The 21,771-nt window shown below is 43.2% G+C and overlaps 2 protein-coding genes across 2 annotated transcripts in view; one reads left to right on the forward strand and one right to left on the reverse strand.

Annotated features, from left to right (window-relative positions):
• Positions 1 to 21,771, forward strand: part of LOC105495360 (leucine twenty homeobox) — a 112,375-nt gene that overhangs the window by 40,863 nt on the left and 49,741 nt on the right. Inside the window, exon 2 of the mRNA XM_071086785.1 lies at positions 18,628 to 18,720. The gene's annotated coding sequence lies outside the window, so the exon portion shown is untranslated. The remainder of the gene's footprint in view (positions 1 to 18,627; positions 18,721 to 21,771) is intronic.
• LOC105495359 (galactoside-binding soluble lectin 13-like) lies at positions 11,284 to 16,516 on the reverse strand. Its single transcript, XM_011764796.2, has 4 exons — positions 16,437 to 16,516; positions 13,803 to 13,879; positions 13,071 to 13,281; positions 11,284 to 11,554 (listed from the first exon to the last, which is right to left on the reverse strand). The coding sequence occupies exons 1-4, from the start codon at positions 16,449 to 16,451 to the stop codon at positions 11,438 to 11,440; spliced, it is 420 nt and encodes a 139-aa protein (XP_011763098.1). The 5' UTR covers positions 16,452 to 16,516; the 3' UTR covers positions 11,284 to 11,437.

Below are 21,771 nucleotides of genomic sequence, written 5' to 3' on the forward strand. Positions count from 1 at the left end.
AGCCTATGTATGTCTCTGCGTGTGAGATGGGTCTCCTGAATACAGCAGACTGATGGGTCTTGACTCTTTATCCAGTTTGCCAGTCTGTGTCTTTTAATTGGAGCATTTAGTCCATTTACATTTAAGGTTAATATTGTTATGTGTGAACTTGATCCTGCCATTATGATATTAACTGGTTATTTTGCTCGTTAGTTGATGCAGTTTCTTCCTAGCCTCGATGGTCTTTACATTTTGGCATGTTTTTGCAATGGCTGGTACCGGTTGTTCCTTTCCATGTTTAGTGCTTCCTTCAGGGTCTCTTGTAAGGCAGGCCTAGTGGTGACAAAATCTCTAAGCATTTGCTTATCTGTAAAGGATTTTATTTCTCCTTCACTTATGAAACTTAGTTTGGCTGGATATGAAATTCTGGGTTTAAAATTCTTTTCTTTAAGAATGTTGAATATTGGCCCCCACTCTCTTCTGGCTTGTAGAGTTTCTGCTGAGAGATCTGCTGTTAGTCTGATGGGCTTCCCTTTGTGGGTAACCCGACCTTTCTCTCTGGCTGCCCTTAAGATTTTTTCCTTCATTTCAACTTTGGTGAATCTGGCAATTATGTGTCTTGGAGTTGCTCTTCTCGAGGAGTATCTTTGTGGCGTTCTCTGTATTTCCTGGATTTGAATGTTGGCCTGCCCTACTAGGTTGGGGAAGTTCTCCTGGATGATATCCTGAAGAGTGTTTTCCAACTTGGTTCCATTTTCCCCCTCACTTTCAGGCACCCCAATCAGACGTAGATTTGGTCTTTTTACATAATCCCATACTTCTTGCAGGCTTTGTTCATTTCTTTTTCTTCTTTTTTCTTTTGGTTTCTCTTCTCGCTTCATTTCATTCATTTGATCCTCAATCGCTGATACTCTTTCTTCCAGTTGATTGAGTCGGTTACTGAAGCTTGTGCATTTGTCACGTATTTCTCGTGTCATGGTTTTCATCTCTTTCATTTCGTTTAGGACCTTCTCTGCATTAATTACTCTAGCCATCAATTCTTCCACTTTTTTTTCAAGATTTTTAGTTTCTTTGCGCTGGGTATGTAATTCCTCCTTTAGCTCTGAGAAATTTGATGGACTGAAGCCTTCTTCTCTCATCTCGTCAAAGTCATTCTCCGTCCAGCTTTGATCCGTTGCTGGCGATGAGCTGCGCTCCTTTGCCAGGGGAGATGCGCTCTTATTTTTTGAATTTCCAGCTTTTCTGCCCTGCTTTTCCCCCATCTTTGTGGTTTTATCTGCCTCTGGTCTTTGATGATGGTGATGTACTGATGGGGTTTTGGTGTAGGTGTCCTTCCTGTTTGATAGTTTTCCTTCTAACAGTCAGGACCCTCAGCTGTAGGTCTGTTGGAGATTGCTTGAGGTCCACTCCAGACCCTGTTTGCCTGGGTATCAGCAGCAGAGGCTGCAGAAGATAGAATATTTCTGAACAGCGAGTGTACCTGTCTGATTCTTGCTTTGGAAGCTTCCTCTCAGGGGTGTACTCCTCCCTGTGAGGTGTGGGGTGTCAGACTGCCCCTAGTGGGGGATGTCTCCCAGTTAGGCTACTCAGGGGTCAGGGACCCACTTGAGCAGGGAGTCTGTCCCTTCTCAGATCTCAACCTCCGTGTTGGGAGATCCACTGCTCTCTTCAAAGCTGTCAGACAGAGTCGTTTGCGTCTGCAGAGGTGTCTGCTGCGTTTGTTTAGTTTACTGTGCCAGGTCCCCAGAGGTGGAGTCTACAGAGACAGGCAGGTTTCCTTGAGCTGCTGTGAGCTCCACCCAGTTCGAGCTTCCCAGCAGCTTTGTTTACCTACTTAAGCCTCAGCAAAGGCGGGCGCCCCTCCCCCAGCCTCGCTGCTGCCTTGCGGGTAGATCACAGACTGCTGCGCTAGCAATGAGGGAGTCTCCGTGGGTGTGGGACCCTCCCGGCCAGGTGTGGGATATGATCTCCTGGTGTGCCTGTTTGCTTAAAGCGCAGTACTGGCCGGGCGCGGTGGCTCAAGCCTGTAATCCCAGCACTTTGGGAGGCCCAGACGGGCGGATCACGAGGTCGGGAGAGCGAGACCATCCTGGTTAACACGGTGAAACCCCGTCTCTACTAAAAAATACAAAAAACTAGCCGGGCGAGGTGGCGGGCGCCTGTAGTCCCAGCTACTCAGGAGGCTGAGGCAGGAGAATGGCGTGAACCCGGGAGGCGGAGCTTGCAGTGAGCTGAGATCCGCCACTGCACTCCAGCCTGGGTGACAGAGCGAGACTCCATCTCAAAAAAAAAAAAAAAAAAAGCGCAGTATTGGGGTGGGAGTTACCTGATTTTCCAGGTGTTGTGTGTCTCAGTTCCCCTGGCTAGGAAAAGGGACTCCCTTCCCCCTTGCGCTTCCCAGGTGAGGCAATGCCTCGCCCTGCTTCAGCTCTCGCTGGTCGGGCTGCAGCAGCTGACCAGCACCGATCGTCAGGCACTCCCCAGTGAGATGAACCCAGTACCTCAGTTGAAAATGCAGAAATCACCGGTCTTCTGTGTCGCTGGCGCTGGGAGTTGGAGACTGGAGCTGCTCCTATTCGGCCATCTTGCTCCGCCCCCCCTTTTATCTCTCTTTCCCTTCTTAAAGCAAGAACCAAATCCTGGGTAATTTGGTGAACTTTTAATGACCAAGTGTATGGGAATGAATGAGGAGGGATTATTCTGTTAACAGACTCTGGAGATCTCATCCTCATGTAGAAACAGGGATTTCTGGGATTTGCTGGCAAGACAACCGAATCGAAATAACTCCAGTCTGCAGCTCCCAGCGAGATCAACACAGAAGGCGGGTGATTTCAGCATTTCCAACTGAGGTACTCGGTTCATCTCATTGGGACGGTTTGGACAGTGGGTGCAGCCCACGGAGGGCTAGCCGAAGCAGGGTGGGAGATCGCCTCACCTGGGAAGTGCAAGGGGTCGGAAGATTTCCTTTCCTAGCCAAGGGAAACCATGAGAGACGGTACTGGGAGGAACAGTGCACTCTGGCCAAGATACTGTGCTCTGCCCATGGTCTTCACAACCGGCAGACTGGGAGATTCCCTCCAGTGCCTGGCTTGGTAGTTCCCACCCCCGTGGAGTCCAGCATGCTAAAATTCTGGCTTGAAATCCTCGCTGCTAGCACAGCAGTGTGAGGTCGACCTGGGATGCTCAAGCTTGGTAGAGAGAGGGGCATCCACCATTGCTGAGGCTTGAGTAGGCAGTTTTACCCTCACAATGCAAACAAAGCTGCCAGGAAGTTGAAACAGGGGAGCCCACCACAGCTCAGCAAGGACACTGCAGCCAGACTGCCTCTCTAGATTTCCTCCTCTCTGGGCAGGGCATCTCTGAAAAAAAGGTAGAAGCCCCAGTCAGGGGCTGATAGATAAAACCCCCATCTCCCTATGTCAGGGCACCTGGGGCAAGGGGTGACTGCGGGCACGGCTTCAGCGGACTTAAACTTTCGTGCCTGACAGCTCATAAGAGAGCAGCGGATCTCCCAGCACAGCATTTAAGCTCTGATGAGCGACAGGATGCCTCCTCAAGTGGGTCCCTGACTCCCGTGTATCCTGATTGGGAGACACCTCCCAGAAGGGGCCAACAGATACTTCATACAGGAGAGCTGTTGCTGGCATCTGGCAAGTGCCCCTCTGGGACGAAGCTTCCAGCGGAAGGAACAGGCAGCAATCATTCGTGTCCTGCAACTTCTGCCAGTGATCTCCAGGCAAACAGGGTCTGGAATGGACCTCCAGCAAACTCCAGCAGACCTGCAGAAGAGAGGCCTGACTGTCAGAAGTAAAACTGACAAACAGAAAGGAATAGTAGCAACATCAACAAAAAGGACGTCTACTCAGAGACGCCATCTGAAGGTCACCAACATCAAAGACCAAAGGTAGATAAATCCACGAAGATGGAGAGAAACCAGCGCAAAAAGGCTGAAAATTCCAAAAACCAGAATTATTCTTCTCCTCCAAAGGATCACAACTCCTCGCCAGCAAGGGAACGAAACTGGATGGAGAATGAGTTTGATGAATTGACTGAAGTAAGCTTCAGAAGGCGGGTAATAACAAATGCCTCTGAGTTAAAGGAGCATGCTCTAACCCAATGCAAGGAAGCTAAGAACCTTGAAAAAAGTTTGGACAAATTGCTAACTAGAATAACCAGTTTAGAGAAGAACATAAATGACCTGATGGAGCTGAAAAACACAGCACGAGAACTTCATGAAGCATACACAAGTATCAATAGCTGAATCAATCAAGTGAAAGAAAGGATATCAGAGATTAAAGGTCAACTCAATGATGTAAAGTGAAAAGACAAGATTGGAGAAAAAAGAATGAAAATATATGAACAAAGCCTCCAAGAAATATGAGACTATGTGAAAAGACCAAATATACGTTTGATTGTTGTACCTGAAAGTGATGGAGAGAATGGAACCAAGTTGGAAAACACTCTTCAGGATATTATCCAGGAGAACTTCCCCAACCTAGGAAGGCAGGCCAACATTCAAATTCAGGAAATACAGAGAACACCACAAAGATGCCCCTTGAGAAGAGCAAACCCAAGACACATAATCGTCAGATTCACCAAGGTTAAAATAAACAAAAAAATGTTAAGGGCAGCCAGAAAGAAAGGTCGAGTTACTCACAAAGGGAAGCCCATCAGACTAACAGCAGATCTCTCTGCAGAAACCCTACAAGCCAGAAGAGAGCATGGGACAATATCCAACATTCTTACAGAAAATAATTTTCAACCCAGAATTTCATATCCAGCCAAATTTAGCTTCATAAGCAAAGGAGAAATAAAATTCTTTACAGACAAGCAAATGCTGAGAGATTTTGTCACTACCTGGCCTGCCTTACAAGAGCTCCTGAAGGACACACTAAACATGGAAAAGAACAACCAGTACGAGCAACTGCAAAAACATACCAAATTATAAAGGCTATCGACACTATGAAGAAACTGCATCAACTAACGGGCAAAAGAACCCGCTAGCATCATAATGAAGGGATCAAATTCATACATAACAATACTAACCTTAAACGAAAATGGGCTAAATGATCCAATTAAAAGAAACAGACTGGCAAATTGGATAAAGAGTCAACACTAATTGGTGTGCTGCATTCAGGAGACCCACCTCACATGCAAAGACAAAATAAAGGAATGGAGGAATAGCCAAAGCAAAGGAAAGCAAAAAAAAAAAAAAAAAAAAAAAAAAAAAAAAAAAAAATCAGGGGTTCCAATCCCAGTCTCTGATAATACAGACTTTAAACCAACAAATATCAAAAGAGACAAAGAAGGCCACTACATAATGGTAAAGGGATAAATGCAACAAGAAGAGTTAACTATCCTAATTATATGTGCACCCAATACAGGAGCAGCCAGATTCATAAAGCAAGTTCTTAGAGACCTACAAAGAGACATAGACTCACACACAATAATAGTGGGAGACTTTAACACTGCACTGTCAACACTAGACAGATCAACGAGACAGAAAATTAACAAGGATATTCAGGATTTGAACTCAGCTCTAGACCAAGAGGACCTAATAGACATCTACAGAACTCACCAACCCAAATCAACAGAATATACATTCTTCTCAGCATCACATTGCACTTATTCTAAAATTGACTATATAATTGGAAGTAAAACACTCCTCAGCAAATGCAAAAGAATGGAAATCATAACAAACAGTCTCTCAGATGACAGTGCAATCAAATTAGAACTCAGGATTAAGAAACTCACTCAAGGCCGGGCGCGGTGGCTCAAGCCTGTAATCCCAGCACTTTGGGAAGCCGAGACGGGTGGATCACGAAGTCAGGAGATGGAGACCATCCTGGCTAGCACAGTGAAACCCCGTCTCTACTAAAAAATACAAAAAACTAGCTGGGCAAGATGGCGGGCGCCTGTAGTCCCAGCTACTCAGGAGGCTGAGGCAGGAGAATGGCGTGAACCCGGGATGCGGAGCTTGCAGTGAGCTGAGATCCGGCCACTGCACTCCAGCCTGGGCGACAGAGCGAGACTCCGTCTCAAAAAAACAAACAAACAAACAAAAAAAAGAAACCCACTCAAAACCACACAATTACATGGAAACTGAATAGCCTACTCCTGAACGACTGCTGGGTAAATAATGAAATAAAGTCAAAAATATAGATGTTCTTTGAAACCAATGAGAACAAAGAAACAATGTACCAGAATCTCTGGGACACATTTAAAACAGTGTATACAGGGAAATTTATAGCACTAAATGCCTGCAAAAGAAAGCAGGAAAGATCTAGAATTGACATCTGAGCATCACAATTAAAAGAACTAGAAAAGCAAGAGCAAACAAATTCAAAACCCAGCAGAAGATAAGAAATAACTAAGATCAGAGCAGAACTGAAGGAGACAAAGAAACAAAACAAAAAACAAACAAACAAAACCCTTCAAAAAAATCAACAAATCCAGGAGCCGGATTTTTGAAAAATCAACAAAATAGATAGATCACTAGCCAGATTAATAAAGAAGAAAAGGGAGAAGAACTAAATAGACATAATAAAAAAATATTAAAGGGGATATCGTCACTCATCCCACAGAAAATACAAACTACCTTCAGAGAATACTGTAAACACCTCTACCCAAATAAACTAGAAAATCTAGAAGAAATGGATAAGTTCCTCGACACATACACGACCCAAAGACTAAACCAAGAAGAAGTTGAATCACTGAATAGACCAATAACAAATTCTGAATTTGAGACAATAATTAATAGCCTACCAACCAAAAAAAGTCCGGGACCAGACGGATTCACAGCTGAATGGTACCAGAGTCACAAGGAGGAGCTGGTGCCAGTCCTTCTAAAACTATTCCAGACAATAGAAAAAGAGGGAATCCTCCCTAACTCATTTTATGAGGACAGCATCATCCTGATACCAAAACCTGGCAGAAACAACACAAAAAGAAAATTTCAGGACAGTATCCCTGATGAACATAGATGCAAAAATCCTCAATAAAATACTGCAAACCGAATCCAGCAGCACATCAAAAAGCTTATCCACCATGATCAAGTCAGCTTCACCCCTGGGATGCAATGATTCAACATATTCAAATCAATAGGTCTAATCCATCACATAAACAGAACCAATGAAAAAAAACACATAATTACCTCAATAGATGCAGAAAAGGCCTTCAAAAAAAATTCAACAGCCCTTCATGCTAAAAATTCTCCATAAACTAGGTATTGATGGAATCTCAATATAATAAGAGCTATTTATGACAAACCCACAGCCAACATCATACTGAATGGGCAAAAACTGGAAGCATTCCCTTTGAAAACTGGCACAAGACAGGGATGCCCTTTCTCACCACTTATATTCAACATAGTATTGGAAGTTCTGGCCAGAGCAATCAGGCAAAAGAAAGAAATAAAGGGTATTCAATTAGGAAAAGAGGAAGTCAAATTGCCTCTGCTTGCAGATTACATAGTTGTGTATTTGGAAAACCCCATCATCTCAGTCCAAAATCTCCTTAAGCTGATAAGAAACTTCAGCAAAGTCTTAGGATACAAAATGAATGTGCAGAAATCACAAGCATTTCTATACACCAATAACAGACAAACAGGCAGCCAAATCATGAGTGAACTCCCATTCACAATTGCTACAATGAGAATAAAATACCTAGGAATAAAACTTACAAGGGATGTGAAGGACCTCTTCAAGGAGAACTACAAACCACTGCTCAAGGAAATAAGAGAGGACACAAACAAATCCATTTGATGCTCATGGATAGGAAGAATCAATATTGTGAAAATGGTCGTACTGCCCAAAATAATTTACAGATTCAATGCTATCTCTATCAAGCTACCATTGACTTTCTTCACAGAATTGGGGAAAAAACTACTTAAAATTTCATATGGAACCAAAAAAGAGCCCACATAACCAAGACAATCCTAAGCAAAAAGAACAAAGCCGGAGGCATCACGCTACCTGACTTCAAACTATACTATACTACAAGGCGACAGTAATAAAAACAGCATGGTATTGGTACCAAAACAGATATATAGACCAATGGAACAGAATAGAGTCCTCAGAAATAATACCACACATCTACAACCATTTGATCTTTGACAAACTTGACAAAAACAAGCAATGGGGAAAGGATTCCCTATTTAGTAAATAGTGTTGGGAAAACTGACTAGCCATATGCAGAAAGCTGAAACTGGATCCCTTCCTTACACCTTATACACAAATTAACTCAAGATGGATTAACGACTTAAACGTAAGACCTAGGCCAGGCACAGTGACTCACACCTGTAATCCCAGCACTTTGGGAGGCCAAAGTGGGAGGATCACAAGGTCAAGAGATTGAGACCATCCTGGCCAACATGGTGAAACACCATCTCTACTAAAAATACAAAAAAAAAAAAAAAAAAAAAAAAAATTAGCTGGGTGTGGTGGTATGTGCCTATAGTCCCAGCTACTCGGGAGGCTGAGGCAGGAGAATTCCTTGAACCTGGGAGGCAGAGTTTGCAGTGAGCCGAGATCGTGCCACTGCACTCCAGTCTGGCGACAGAGCGAGACTCCATCTTGGGGGAAAAAAAAAAAAAGCGTAAGACCTAAAACCGTAAAACCCTAGAAGAAAACCTAGGCAATACCATAATACCATTCAGGATATAGGCATAGGCAAAGACTTCATGATTAAAACACCAAAAGCAATGACAATGAAAGCCAAAATAGAAAAATGGGATCTGATTAAACTAAAGAGCTTCTGCACAGCAAAAGAAACTACCATAAGAGTGAATAGGCAACCTAGAGAATGGGAGAAAATTTTTGCAATCTATCCATCTGACAAAGGGCTAATATCCAGAATCTACAAAGAACTTAAACAGATTTACAAGAAAAAAACAAACAACCTCATCAAAAAGTGGGCAAAGGATATGAACAGACATGTCTCAAAAGAAGACATTCATGCAGCCAACAAATGTATGAAAAACAGCACATCATTGCTGGTCATTAGAGAAACGCAAATCAAAACCACACTGAGATACCATCTCATGCCAGTTAGAATGGCGGTCATTAAAACGTCAGGAAACAACAAATGCAGCAGAAGTTGTGGAGAAATAGGAATGCTTTTACACTGTTGGTGGGAGTGTAAATTAGTTCAGCCATTGTGGAACACAGTGTGGCAATTCATCGAGGATCTAGAACTAGAAATACTATTTGCCCAGCAATCCCATTGCTGGGTATGTACTCAAAGGATTATAAATCATTCTACTATAAAGATGCATGCACATGTATGTTTACTGCAGCACTGTTCACAATAGCAAAGACTTGGAACTAACCCAAGTGTCCATCAATGATAGACTGGATGAAAAAATGTGGCACATATTCACCATGGAATACTATGCAGCCATAAAAAAGGATGAGTTCAGATCCTTTGCAGGGACATTGATGAAGCTGGAAACCATCATTTTCAGCAAACTATCACAAGAACAGAAAACCAAACACCGCATGTTCTCACTCATAAGTGGTAGTTGAACAATGAGAACACATGGACACAGGGAGGTGGATACCACACACTGGGTGCTGTCAGGATGTGGGGGCTAGGGGAGGGGTAACATTAGGAGAAATACCTAATGTAGATGACGGGTTGATGGGTGCAGCAAACCACCATGGCACGTGTATACCTATGGAACAAACATGCACGTTCTGCACATGTACCCCAGAACTTAAAGTATAATAATTAAAACAAACAAACAAACAAACAAAACACTGGAAACACCTTCAATGCTCTTGTAAAGAATCAAATTCAACAAATTTTGGTAATTTTTCAATGGGAATATTATGCAATCCTTAAAAAATGAGGCAGCACCATGGATAGATGATTTCTCCAAGATACATACTTTGAGTACAAAAACCTGTGTTTTTCTAAAGTGTATGTGTAAAGGAATCTATATCAGCATTTGTTTAAAAAGAAATGAAAGAATATGTGTGTGTATTTACATGCGTCCATAAGCATAGACTAGCTATAAAAGAAGAGTAGAGAAGTTTTATGAAAACTGAATACTCAGGAATTTTACTCTTGATGGACATTGGGTGGCTTCCAGCTTGAGGCTATTGCAAACATTGCCTTCCACATGGAATTGTCCCAGTCTCCTCATACTGATCATTTCTTTATTCCAGGAGAGTCCCCAGAAAGATCATGGACTCCATGCAACGTGAAGCAGATAGATGTCTTCCTTTCTGAATGGTGAATGGAAATAAATGTACAGAATGGACGCAGAGACTTACAGGGAAGCCAGGGATCAAGACCCTCTGAAGATTAAAGTAATTAGAGCATCTCAGATGGAGGGAGCTAGTCCAGAATTCTTCCCAAAGAAAACACTCCAGGAAGAAAAAGAGTTTAGGAGAGGACTAGGATATCAGTAGGGGTCTTCTAAGATCAATGACTGGGCTCCTGCCAGGGGAGGGGAGGCAGTGGGGGCACTTTAGAGGGTGGCAATGGAGGTTTCCTAACTTTGTGTCTGTGGGTGGAGATGAATCAGGGCTAAAGGAAAGACTATCAGTGAGGGCCAGCATTGTGTGCCCTGATGAAAGGCTTTCTTGCTTCCATCTCTGACCAAGACTTACACTCTGCTAAGTATCGACTGTCATGTCCACTGCTGCAGGCTACACGTCCTTCTCTGTGAAATGACTTCCCTTTCTCAGTCTGCAGGGAGGATGGGAAAGGGCATGATCATCCATGAGCACTCTGTAAATGAACAAATCAGTACATCTGTGCTCCACATTTCCAGAAATAATATTGCATATCCTTTGTTCCTGAACTGAGTGGGGACAGCACATGAGTTTCTTCTCAGGTGATTTTCTTCTGGGCTTTTTTCCTGGTTAAGTGGAGGGACAGGTGAGATTTTGGGTGCAGGTGGGAAAATGGGATCCCTGAAGTGTTCCCTCCCCTCTGTTTTCAGTGTAGACAGTGAAGTTCATACTCAGCCCTGATCAACTCAGACACAGTCCCACTCACCCTGTTATGGCTCAAGCCCCCAATCCCATTGCTTATCCCTGTGTGGCTGGAAACAACTACAGGACATTTCAGTGCAGTGACTCATCTGAAATTGGGTAGGGATTTTGGTTCAGAGTGTCTGACATAAACTCCATGCTATTGAAGAGTGTTACTCCTAATGTGTTCTCAGACTTTTCAGTGGCCTTGTTACTCACTATTTGTGCCCCAGGAAGATTTATTTTATTTTATTTCTTCCCACCACCCGTAAAATCCCCCAGGCCCTCTTCGTGATGACCACTACCTCTTTTTCCCCTTGAAAGCAAGAACCAAATTTTGTGAAGTGTGGTGAAGTTTTAATGAGCAAGTGTAAGGGTTGAAGTGAGGAGGGATCATGCTGTTAGCTGGCTCTGGGAATCCCGTGATCATGTAGAAACAGGGATTTCTGGCACAATGAGGAGTCTGGCTATCGCCTTCAATTGCAGACACACATCGAAGTCAGGGAGATATCTCTACACACTTGCACCATTTTCACATAGCATGGCGGGAAGCGATGAGGAAAGCTGTAACAGTGCTGGCCATTGACACTTACCTACAAGAGTAAAAATGCATCAGAAAGGCAATATTTTACAAAACAAGCTTTCAGCCTCCTCTCCAGACTGCCCTGGAACCTACAGCATCCAAACAGAAAATGCCTAATTGGAAACGAGAAGCCAGTAGACAGGCTTCTTTTTACAGACTCCTTCTGTGTCTATTTCAGACAGTTTTCTCCTTTATTTTCAGTGCTTCCTCTCATTTCTCCAGTAGGTTCTACCACTGAGTCACACAGTCCACGTTTGCTCGGCCTCTCCTCTAACCCGGATGATCTCCATGGCCAGGGACAGTGTCCCATGAACTTGAATCCCTGCAACTTGCACTGGGCCGTGCATGGGGTTCATGCTCGACAATGTTCACTGAATGCATGCTGTTCACCTTCACAATCTATGACTGCCCTTCATTGCTGATGACCCAGTTCCTCTTAGGAGTTACCCGTATATGGGCTGGTGGTGGCAGAGAATGAAACTCAAGTGTTCTCAGAGAGGTGGAACTGGACGAGTGTTGCAATACATAGGATGTGACCTTTAACAGCTTATACACATAGGAAAACATCTCTGACTTAAATCTGAATAAAATGTGCCTCTTTTGACCTACCCAAAGGATTTTTGGGTTTTAAAAGTCAGAAAGTTTGTTCACGTTCTTTACTACTGAGGCTATACAGGAAGTCATCTTTTTAAGTTGCATTCTCCAATTTAAAATGCACACAATTTTGAACCAACTATTCCATTTCTCTGTAATTATCTTCCAGTATAAGCATTGGGAGGTGCATAATGGCAAGAAGGTTGATTAGAAAGCTTAATGTGGCAGCATTTGTGGGCACATAATATTGGAAACAACTTCAATGGTCATGTAAAGGGTCAAGTTGAGCAAGTTTTGGAAATCCTTCTAGGGGGATATCATGCACTCTTTCAAAAATGAGGCAGCACCATGGATAGATGACTTCTTCAAGATCTACTCTTTGAGCACAAATCAATTCTAGTTTCTAAAGAGTAATGTGTAGAGAAACTTATGCCAGCATTTGTTTAAAAATAAATGAAAGCATGTATTCATAGACACACACATATATAGATACACATGCTTCCATAAGCATGCACTGTGTATAGAAGGAGAATAGAGAGGTAGTAATATTGCTCTGAAGATTGGGGTTCAGGAGTGAGAGGAAGACCTAATTTTTGACTGACTAAAACAATTTTAGTCATATGACATTTTATCCACTTAGCCACATGAAAATGTAAATAACAGCACACATAGAAATGAGAGCTATGGGTGAAGACGGAAGAGATTCTTCACCTTGGGAGAAATGGCAGATGAGCGGACCTTGACTGTGGCCATTGAGGGAAAAGAGATGAGGGTGGCAGTGCAAGCAGAGGGTGCTGTGTGATGAAAAGCCTGGGGCAAGAGTTGTTATGGAAGATGTGCCCTGAGTGTCTTGTGGGGCAAGCTGAGGGAGGGCTGCCTCCTGCCCTGGGATCCCACAGAGTCTGGGTGCTGGGAGCTCCTGGGGTACTCACCTGGTATTCATTGTCCAACACGGAGATGCACAGCTCAAACGGTTTGCCATCCTCAAAGGGCACATTGTTGCATCTCATCTCACACTTCCAGGACCCACACTCACGGCTGTTCATGACCACAAAATGGCCAAAGTACACTCGGAAGTGGAAGGCAATGTCTGACTTCTCACACGTCTCGGTGTGGAAATCCACCTGCAGCTGTGGGTCATTGCTGAGGGCAGAGCACACAGTGTGTTCGGCAGGTCCCTCCCTTTGTGGGCACACAAAGGACACACACACAAATCCCTTCCCTCTTTCCTTAGGTGGAGTGAAGTCTTGGTGCTCACACTGCGACCTCAACCCTGTGAGGCTGTTTCAGCCCTTCCTGTCCTGTGGGGTGAGATGCCCTGTCTTTCATCCCTGCATGGAAACTGAGCCATAATCACTGACTCGAGTCTGTGACTTGTTCACTCCCTGAAAATCCTATGCCCCTTGATTAAAAAAAAAAAAAAAAAAAAAAGAGCCACATCTCCAACCACTGAGTTTTCTTCTTTCCTAGAGTCCAAGAGTGGCCCATCGTGCAGGAACTGCAGTTCCCATGCCTGGTGCAGGAGGTTCTCCAGGACCTGCATTTACATGGTGCCTCCATCCTGCCAACTAGACATTTCCACATCACTCACACATGAGGTGACCTCCTGAGCAAATGTTTTCCCTTCTCCTCCATCCCTCTGCCATGGACCATGGAGTACTCACATGAAAGGGAGGATTGGTGTTCCTTTGATTGTCACGCAAGAACCAGTGGACAAGGACACAGGCCGTGTGTGTGGCACCTGCCAGGGGATTGAGAGTGGATGAGAGGGGCATGGGCAAGTGTGGCCTCCTCTCCTGTAACAGATTCCCAGGGTGCAGAAGGTTGGAGATCAAAGGGCAGATTCTGAGCCTCACTTTTTCCATTCTAGCACTGTCAGGGCCCAATATTCCTGAAGAAACGGGGGATCCTAGTTAAGAGCAGAGTTTCGGGCTGGGCGCGGTGGCGCATGCCTGTAATCCTAGCATTTTGGGAGGCCGAGGTGGGCAGATAACAAGGTCAGGAGTTCAAGACCAGCCTGACCAACAAGGTGAAACCACGCCTTTACTAAAAGTACAAAAATTAGTTGGGCGTGGTGGCGGACGCCTATAATCCCAGCTACTTGCAAGGCTGAGGCAGGAGAATCACTTGAACCTGGGAGGTGGAGGTTGCAGTGAGCCGAGATCACACCACTGCACTCCAGACTGGCCAACAGGGAGAAAAAAAAAAAAAGGCAGAGTTTCAGAAACTGGGCTGCCTTGATTCCATCCTTGATTCTGCCTCTTATTAGCAGTGGGAAGTTAACTGTTTTTTAAACTTTTTGTTTGCTTGTTTGTCGAGACAGGGTCTCATTTTACCCCCCAGGCTGGAGTGCAGTGGGGTGATCAGGGCTCACTTCAGCTTCAATTCCTCAGGCTCAAGGGATCTTCTCACCTCAGGCCCCTGAGTAGCTGGGGCTACAGGTGCACACCACACATCCGGCTAATTTTTTACGTTTTTGGAGAGTCGGGGTTTCATGATGCTGTGCAGGCTGGTCTGGATCACCTGGGCTCAAGGGATCCTCCTGCCTCAGCCTCCCAAACTGCTGGATTACAGGGGTAGCCACTCTACCCAGCCAGCAATGCAACCTTAGATTCATTACTTAAATGCTCCCTACCTCAGTGTCCCGAGTACAAGGGGGATTATCAAAATCTCCTACTTTGCAAGGTGTTTTCAGTAATTCAGGAATTAATACATGTAAAATCTTTAGCCTAATCCCTGGTATGTATAGGGCTTGTTGGTTATGACCTGGCAGAATGGGGAGGGTCCTTATGGAACACTGACCTGTGATCAGTTTCAACTCTGAAACTGAAAACAAGACTGGAGGATGTAACAGCAGAGAGTCACTCCATGAGAAACAACACTCGTTGAAAGAGAGAGAGAAATGATAAAAGAACAGGAAACCCCTCTGTGTGGGAGGCACATGCATCACAACCATCAAGGGCAATGGATGTCCTTCCCAGAAGGGACACACATTGCTGAGAGCACGGCCCCAGTACTTGCACACATGAAAAGTATGAGTTGGGGAAGCAATTGGAAGGAATCGATAAGTGAATGACGTTTTTCCTTTTTGAGATAGGGTCTCACACTGTCGTCCAGGCTGGAATGCAATGGCACCATCACAGCTCCCTGCAGTCTTGAACGCCTGGGCCTCAGTGATCCTCTCATATCAACCAGCCCCCAGACACCTATGACTACAGACATGCACCACCATGCCTGGCAAATTTTTTAATTTTGGAAAGATGGAATCTCGCTGTGTTTCCCCGACTGGTCTCCAACTCCCAGCCTCAAGTGATCCTCCCCTCTTGGCCTCCCAAAGTGCTGTGATTACAGGCCTTAGCAAACTTGATGAATGTCCATTGGAAGCTCTGCCTGAACTGAAGTCAAACATGTTACTTTCTTGTTTTGGGTGATTCTATCTTTGAACCCAAGTCTCTCAATGTCCTTCCCTAGCGAATCAGGATCTGCTCATCGTCCTGGCACACAATGGGAGGAACAGCAGGAGGTGGAGACAGGGAAGTTGAGCCTGGGAGCAGGAGCCAGTGGTCACTGTGCAGACCCCACTTGAGGAACCATGGGCCCCATAGCCTGCTTCTCTTTCCCACTCTGCTTGGGAAGAGGCGCCTGAGGATTCATGCATTCTGCTCTTACGCATGCTCAGAGATGAGTCCTCAATAACTCATGGTTCCCAAGATCCCCAACAGCTCTGCCACCTGAGATCCACATTAACACACATGGGAAGGTGCACAGCTGCTTCATCAGAGGCATTTCTGTGTGGGGAGGAACCTTCACATGAATGAAAGGCCAATGCATGTTCCCAGTTTAATACCCAGTCACATCCCAGCACACACACCCACAGTCACACAGAGCCATGCCGCTCACTGAGTCATGCATCACTGCTCACCATGCATATAAAGATGCCCATGCACTGGTCTGGCAGGGCTCACACACACACTCACATCACAGTCATGAAAACAAAGCACAGTTATCCCCTTATACTCACAGACCCATCCACCTCCTACTTAAAGTCACATCATTTGTGCAGAGTTCACCCTATCAGACACTATCACACACGCACAGAAGGTTATGCTAACCCAGGCTCCACACACCACACCCTACAGCCGTCTCAGATACCATTTCCCCGGGGTCTCTCTTCCATACCCTCACAACTCTCAGTAAAGCATTCACTGGAAATGCTGATATTTTCATCTCATAAAATCTCCCTCTTTCTCTTCTTTACGTAACTTGAGATTATGGAAGGCTACGCCTTTTCAACTCACGGGTAACGGTGACATTGTTGCCTCAATCTGGGCTGCTCTTCTGAATTGTGTCCAGGCTTCTGTGTGAATCTCTGAGTTGCAGAATTTAAAGGGTCCCTGTCACCCCTGCCCTCTGGCTTTATTCCTGATTCCAAGCCCCTCCCAGGAAGGTTTCCCCACAGAGTGAGAAGGGGTGGGGTGTTAGAAACAGACTCAGTCACAACCACACCTGTTTGGAGGCCTGTGTCTGTGATGCAGCAGAAATGACCGTGAGGGAGGTACTGGGGGAGGAAGGGGTCACCAGGGAAATGTACAGATAAAGATGATGGAGTGAGGATGAGGGGTGTGAATTCCAGCCTCCATGCTTCTCATGAAGCCTTTTCTCCACTGTGCAGAATCTACCAGGAAGGTGTGCATTTTCCTAGCCTGTGCAATGGTAAAAAGCTGGAGATCCTGGGGGCAAGGCACTTGGCCTTGAAAGAAAATCCTCTGCTTTCTTCTCCAGAGGTTCTGGGAGAGCATAGACCTTGATCCTTAGCAGGACCTAGGGACAGAATTAGAGAAAACACTTGTGTCTTCTTTACCCATCCCCCCAGGTGAGGGCCACCCGCACTCTGTCTCTCAGACACCTGGGTTTTAGGTATACCCTCTTGTTTCTCTATTTCTTTTCATGTGAATCAAAATCTCAGAAGCTCTTGTTCTCCTGCAGATTCTTGGAGAAAGGTGAGATTTCTCACTCATAAGTTGGAGCTAAGCTATGAGGATGCATTAACATTAATATTGGTCGTGCTTGACCCGACAATAAATTCCACTTTCCCTGGTCTAGAACCCTGACAATTCATTTCCAAGCATACACCCCAAGTTTCCATTCATATAAATCAGCACAATCACACAGTTGTGTTGGCATATAAGGTATTTCCTTAAGATTAATTCATAGTGTCATCCCACTGCATTCCTTGGATTTTGACTCTAGGTATGGACATGGAAGAAACGAAAAGGGTCAGAGGTTACAATTGAGGAGATTTGGAAACCCCATTCTAGGTAACCACCCTCACACCCTGCCCAGAACTGTGGCTGATAAGAAATTACCACAGAAGGGAAAGAGGAACTTCTTTTCCTTGAAACAGATACGCAACAGGATTTTGAGTAATATCCCAGTTATTCATCTGAACTGGGGAAGAAATATCAGTTCAGGGCATCTGGCCACCTAGTAAGTTGTGCATAAAGATGTTGATGTTATTTCCTTCTCAGGCATTCCAGCAATCCTGTCAGTGATCCACAGAGATTGATCTTCTTTGACTTCCAAATCCTCTGCGCGATAGCCCATACTTCTGCTGGTTACAACTATTTTTTTTATTTTTTTGTATTACACTTTAAGTTCTAGGGTACATGTGCACAACATGCAGGTTTGTTACATATGTACACATGTGCCATGTTGATGGATTAAGAAAATGTGGCACATATACACCATGGAATACTATGCAGCCATAAAAAATGATGACTTCATGTCCTTTGTAGGGACATGGGTAAAGCTGGTTACAACTATTTCTTCAGAAATCCATTATGCCCTATGACTTGCTTTCAGTCTTTCTTTTCAATTACATCTTTCCCAGCACACACTGTTCCCCTGAAAAACTTTAGGTTTTGTGTATGAAATTATATAATAGCTGAGATTTGCTTTAAAATGATCTAGGGATGACGGTTCTCTACTTTTGCATACATTTGAAATTTTTTGCAATACAGTTTTTAATCAAGTAGCCAGTGTATAGACTATATATAAAAGAAAAACAAAATTATCAGTACTGGCATGGCTATATCTTCAAGAAATGCTGTAGTATGAAAAGGCATGAAGAAAACATGCATAATATGAGACTAATTATTTTAAAGACAAAAAAATAAAATTGATCTCATAGGTACACACAAACACTCATAAATGTACTAGAAAATGTCAAAAGAAGGCATTCCTCGTAGGGGGGACACTGGGTTTGGAAGAAATGAGGTCAAGGTATAAATCTGTAATGTCTGAATTTTACACACAAGAAGGTATTATATTACTTAAATGACTTGTATAAACATTTTAAAAATAAAGGTCACAATACAGTAAAAAAATTTTTTAAAAAATTTAATCACAGTTTGGAACCCAGCAACCATCCTTCTTGTTACCGAGAGCTCTTTGTGACTATTTTGTGTTCTGTTTTTCTCATTCCTCCAGCAAGGTTCGACCACTCTATACAGCAAGGTGGGTTTGCTCAGCCTCCTCTCTATCCTGGAACATCCCAGCACTTCATAAATTGCCTGTCACAAGGTAAGTGCTCAATAAATGTTCACTGAATGCATAACTTTCAATGCCATGGTTTTATGCCAGGTATTGATAACCCGGTGTTTCCTTTTAAGGAGATCCACATTTATTCCCTCTCTCCTTCCCTCCCTCCCTTCCCTTCTTTTATACAGAAACATCAGTGTGATTCCTGGCCTTTCTCTCTCCATCACACCCTTCACATGACTGACGGGACAATCCCATGCCTCTACTCTCATAGAACAGCCACGGCGTGGCCACTTCTCATCGTCTGCCAGTTCACTGAGAGCAGCTTTGTGTTTACTACTAAGTGTCTGGCTTAGAGCAGATGCTCGATAGCTCCTTCTCTGAGAAAGAAATACCTCTTCCTCTAACTTCTTCCTGGAATTCAAACCAGAGAGTATTTCTCAGGAATTATCAGTTGACTGAGTGGTGAGATATGTCCGGGCTATGGATTTCATTTTAATCTTTTAATAGTTTTATGGCTAGAAGAGAAAATGAAACAAAAATGGATTTTCAGCTGGGTTGAAAAGTTCAGTCAGTAGAACAAGTAAAGGAACATTCTGGGGAACAGATGCAGAGTGTGGCCAGGCTGTCATTATGAGTGTGGCAGTGTTCACCAGCTGAGCTGGCCTTTGTTCTCAAGAAAATCTTGTAATGCATAACCCAAACATTAATTATATCATTGACATACAAAAAAAAAAAAAAACCATTGTGTAATTCTTATGCCTTTGCATAAGTCCATTATATCATTATTATGCTTTTGCATCATCATAGCTTAGATCCCATTTATGAATGATAACATACAATGTTTGGTTTTCCATTCCTAAGTTACTTCACTTAGAATAATGGTCTCCAGTTTTATCCAGGTTGCTGTGAACGCCAATAGTTTGTTCCTTTTCATGGCTGAGTAGTATTCCATGGTATACATATACACCCAAATTTCTTTATCCACTCGTTGATTGATGGACATTTGAGCTGGTTTTATATTTTTGCAATTGCAAATTGTGCTGCCATAAATGCGTGTGCAAGAATCTTTTTAAAATAATGATTTATTTTCCTCTGGGTAGAGACCTAGTAGTGGGACTGCTGGATCAAATGGTAGTTCTACTTTTAGTTCTTGAAGAATTCTCCACATGGTTTTCCATAGTGGTTGTACTAGTTTACATTCCCACCAGCAGTGTAAAAGTGTTCCCTTTTCAACGCATCCCCACCAACATCTACTTTTTAAATATTTTTTTATTTTGGCCATTCTTGCAGGAGCAAGGTGGTATTGTACTGTGGTTTTGATTTGCATTTCCCTGATCATTAGTGATGTTGAGCATTTTTTCATATGTTTTTTGGCCACTTGTTTATCTTCTTTTGAGAATTTTCTATTCAGGTCCTTGGCCCACTTTTTGATAGGACTATTTAGTTTATTCACGATCATTTGTTTGAGTTCCTTGTAGATTCTGGATATTAGTCCTTTGTTAGACGTACAGGTTGCAAAGATTTTCTGCCACTCTGTGGGTTGTGTGTTTACTCTCCGGATTGCTTCTTCTGCTGTGCAGAAGTTTTTGGTTTAATTAAGTCCCATCTATTTATCTTTTTGCTTTTGTTGCATTTGTTTTAGAGTTATTGATCATGAGGCCTTTGCCTAAGTCAGTGTCTGGAAGGATTTTTCTGATGTTATCTTCTAGAATTTTTACAGTTTTTGGTCTTAGATTTAAGTCTTCATCCATCTTGAGCTGATTTTTTGTATAAGGTGGGAGGTGAGGATCCAGTTTCATTCTTCTACACGTGGCTTGCCAATTATCCCAGCACCATTTGTTGAATAGGGCGTCATTTTCCCCACTTTATATTTTTGTTTACTTTGTCAAAGATCAGTTGGCAGTAACTATTTGACTTTATATCTGGATTTTCTATTCCGTTCTATTGGTCTATTGACTTTTGTACCAGTACCATGCTGTTTTGATGACTATGACCTTATATTAACAGTATAGCTTGAAGTCAAGTAATGTGATGCCTCCACATTTGTTCTTTTTGTTGAGTCTTGCTTTGGTATGTGGGCTCTTTTTTGGTTCCATATGAATTTTAGGATTTTTTTTTAGGATTGTTTTCTGTGAAAAATGATGGTGGTATTTTGATGGGAATTGCATGGAATTTGTAGATTGCTTTTGGCAGTATGGTCATTTTCACAATGTCGAAATTTCACATGGGATGCTAGAGCATGGGATGTGTTTCCATTTGTGTCATCTATTATTTCTTTCAGCAGTGTTTTGTAGTTTTCCTCGTAGAGGTCTTTCACCTCCTTGGTTAGGTATATTCCTAAGTATTTTATTTATTTTGTTGCAGCTATTGTAAAAGGGGTCGAGTTCTTGATTTGTTTCTCAGCTTAGTTGCTGTTGATGTATAGCAGAGCTACTAGTTTGTGAACATTAATTTTGTATCCTGAAATTTTGTTGAGTTTATTTTTCAGCTCTAGGAGCTTTTGGAGGAGTCTTTAGAATTTTCTAGGTATACAATCTTATCATCAGCAAACAGCAACAGTTTGACTTTGTCTTTACTGATTTGGATGCCCTTTATTTCTTTCTCTTGTCTGATTGCTTTGGCTAGGGCTTCCAGTTCTATGTTGAATAGAAGTGGTGAGAGTGGGTATCATTGTCTTGTTCCGGTTCTCAGAGGGAATACTTTCAACTTTTTCCCGTTCAGTATTATATTGGCTGTGGGTTTGTCGTAGACGGCTTTTACTACTTTAAGTTATGTCCCTTCTATGACTATTATGCTGAGGGTTGTAATCATAAAGGGGTGCTGGATTTTGTCCAATGCTTTTTCTGCATCTATTGAGATGATAATATGACTTTTGTTTTTAATTCTGTTTACATGATGTATCACATGTATTGATTTGTGTATGTTAAACCATGATTGCATTTTTTGGTATGCAGGGATGCAGTGGGTTTCATTTGATCGTGGTGGAGTACCTTTCTGATAAGTTGTTGGATCTGGTTAGCTAGTATTTTGTTGAGAATTTTTGCATGTATATTCATCAGTGATATTGGTCTGTACTTTTCTTTTTTTGTT

Source organism: Macaca nemestrina, chromosome 20 (assembly GCF_043159975.1).
Source record: "Macaca nemestrina isolate mMacNem1 chromosome 20, mMacNem.hap1, whole genome shotgun sequence".
Taxonomy (NCBI): Eukaryota; Metazoa; Chordata; class Mammalia; order Primates; family Cercopithecidae; genus Macaca; species Macaca nemestrina.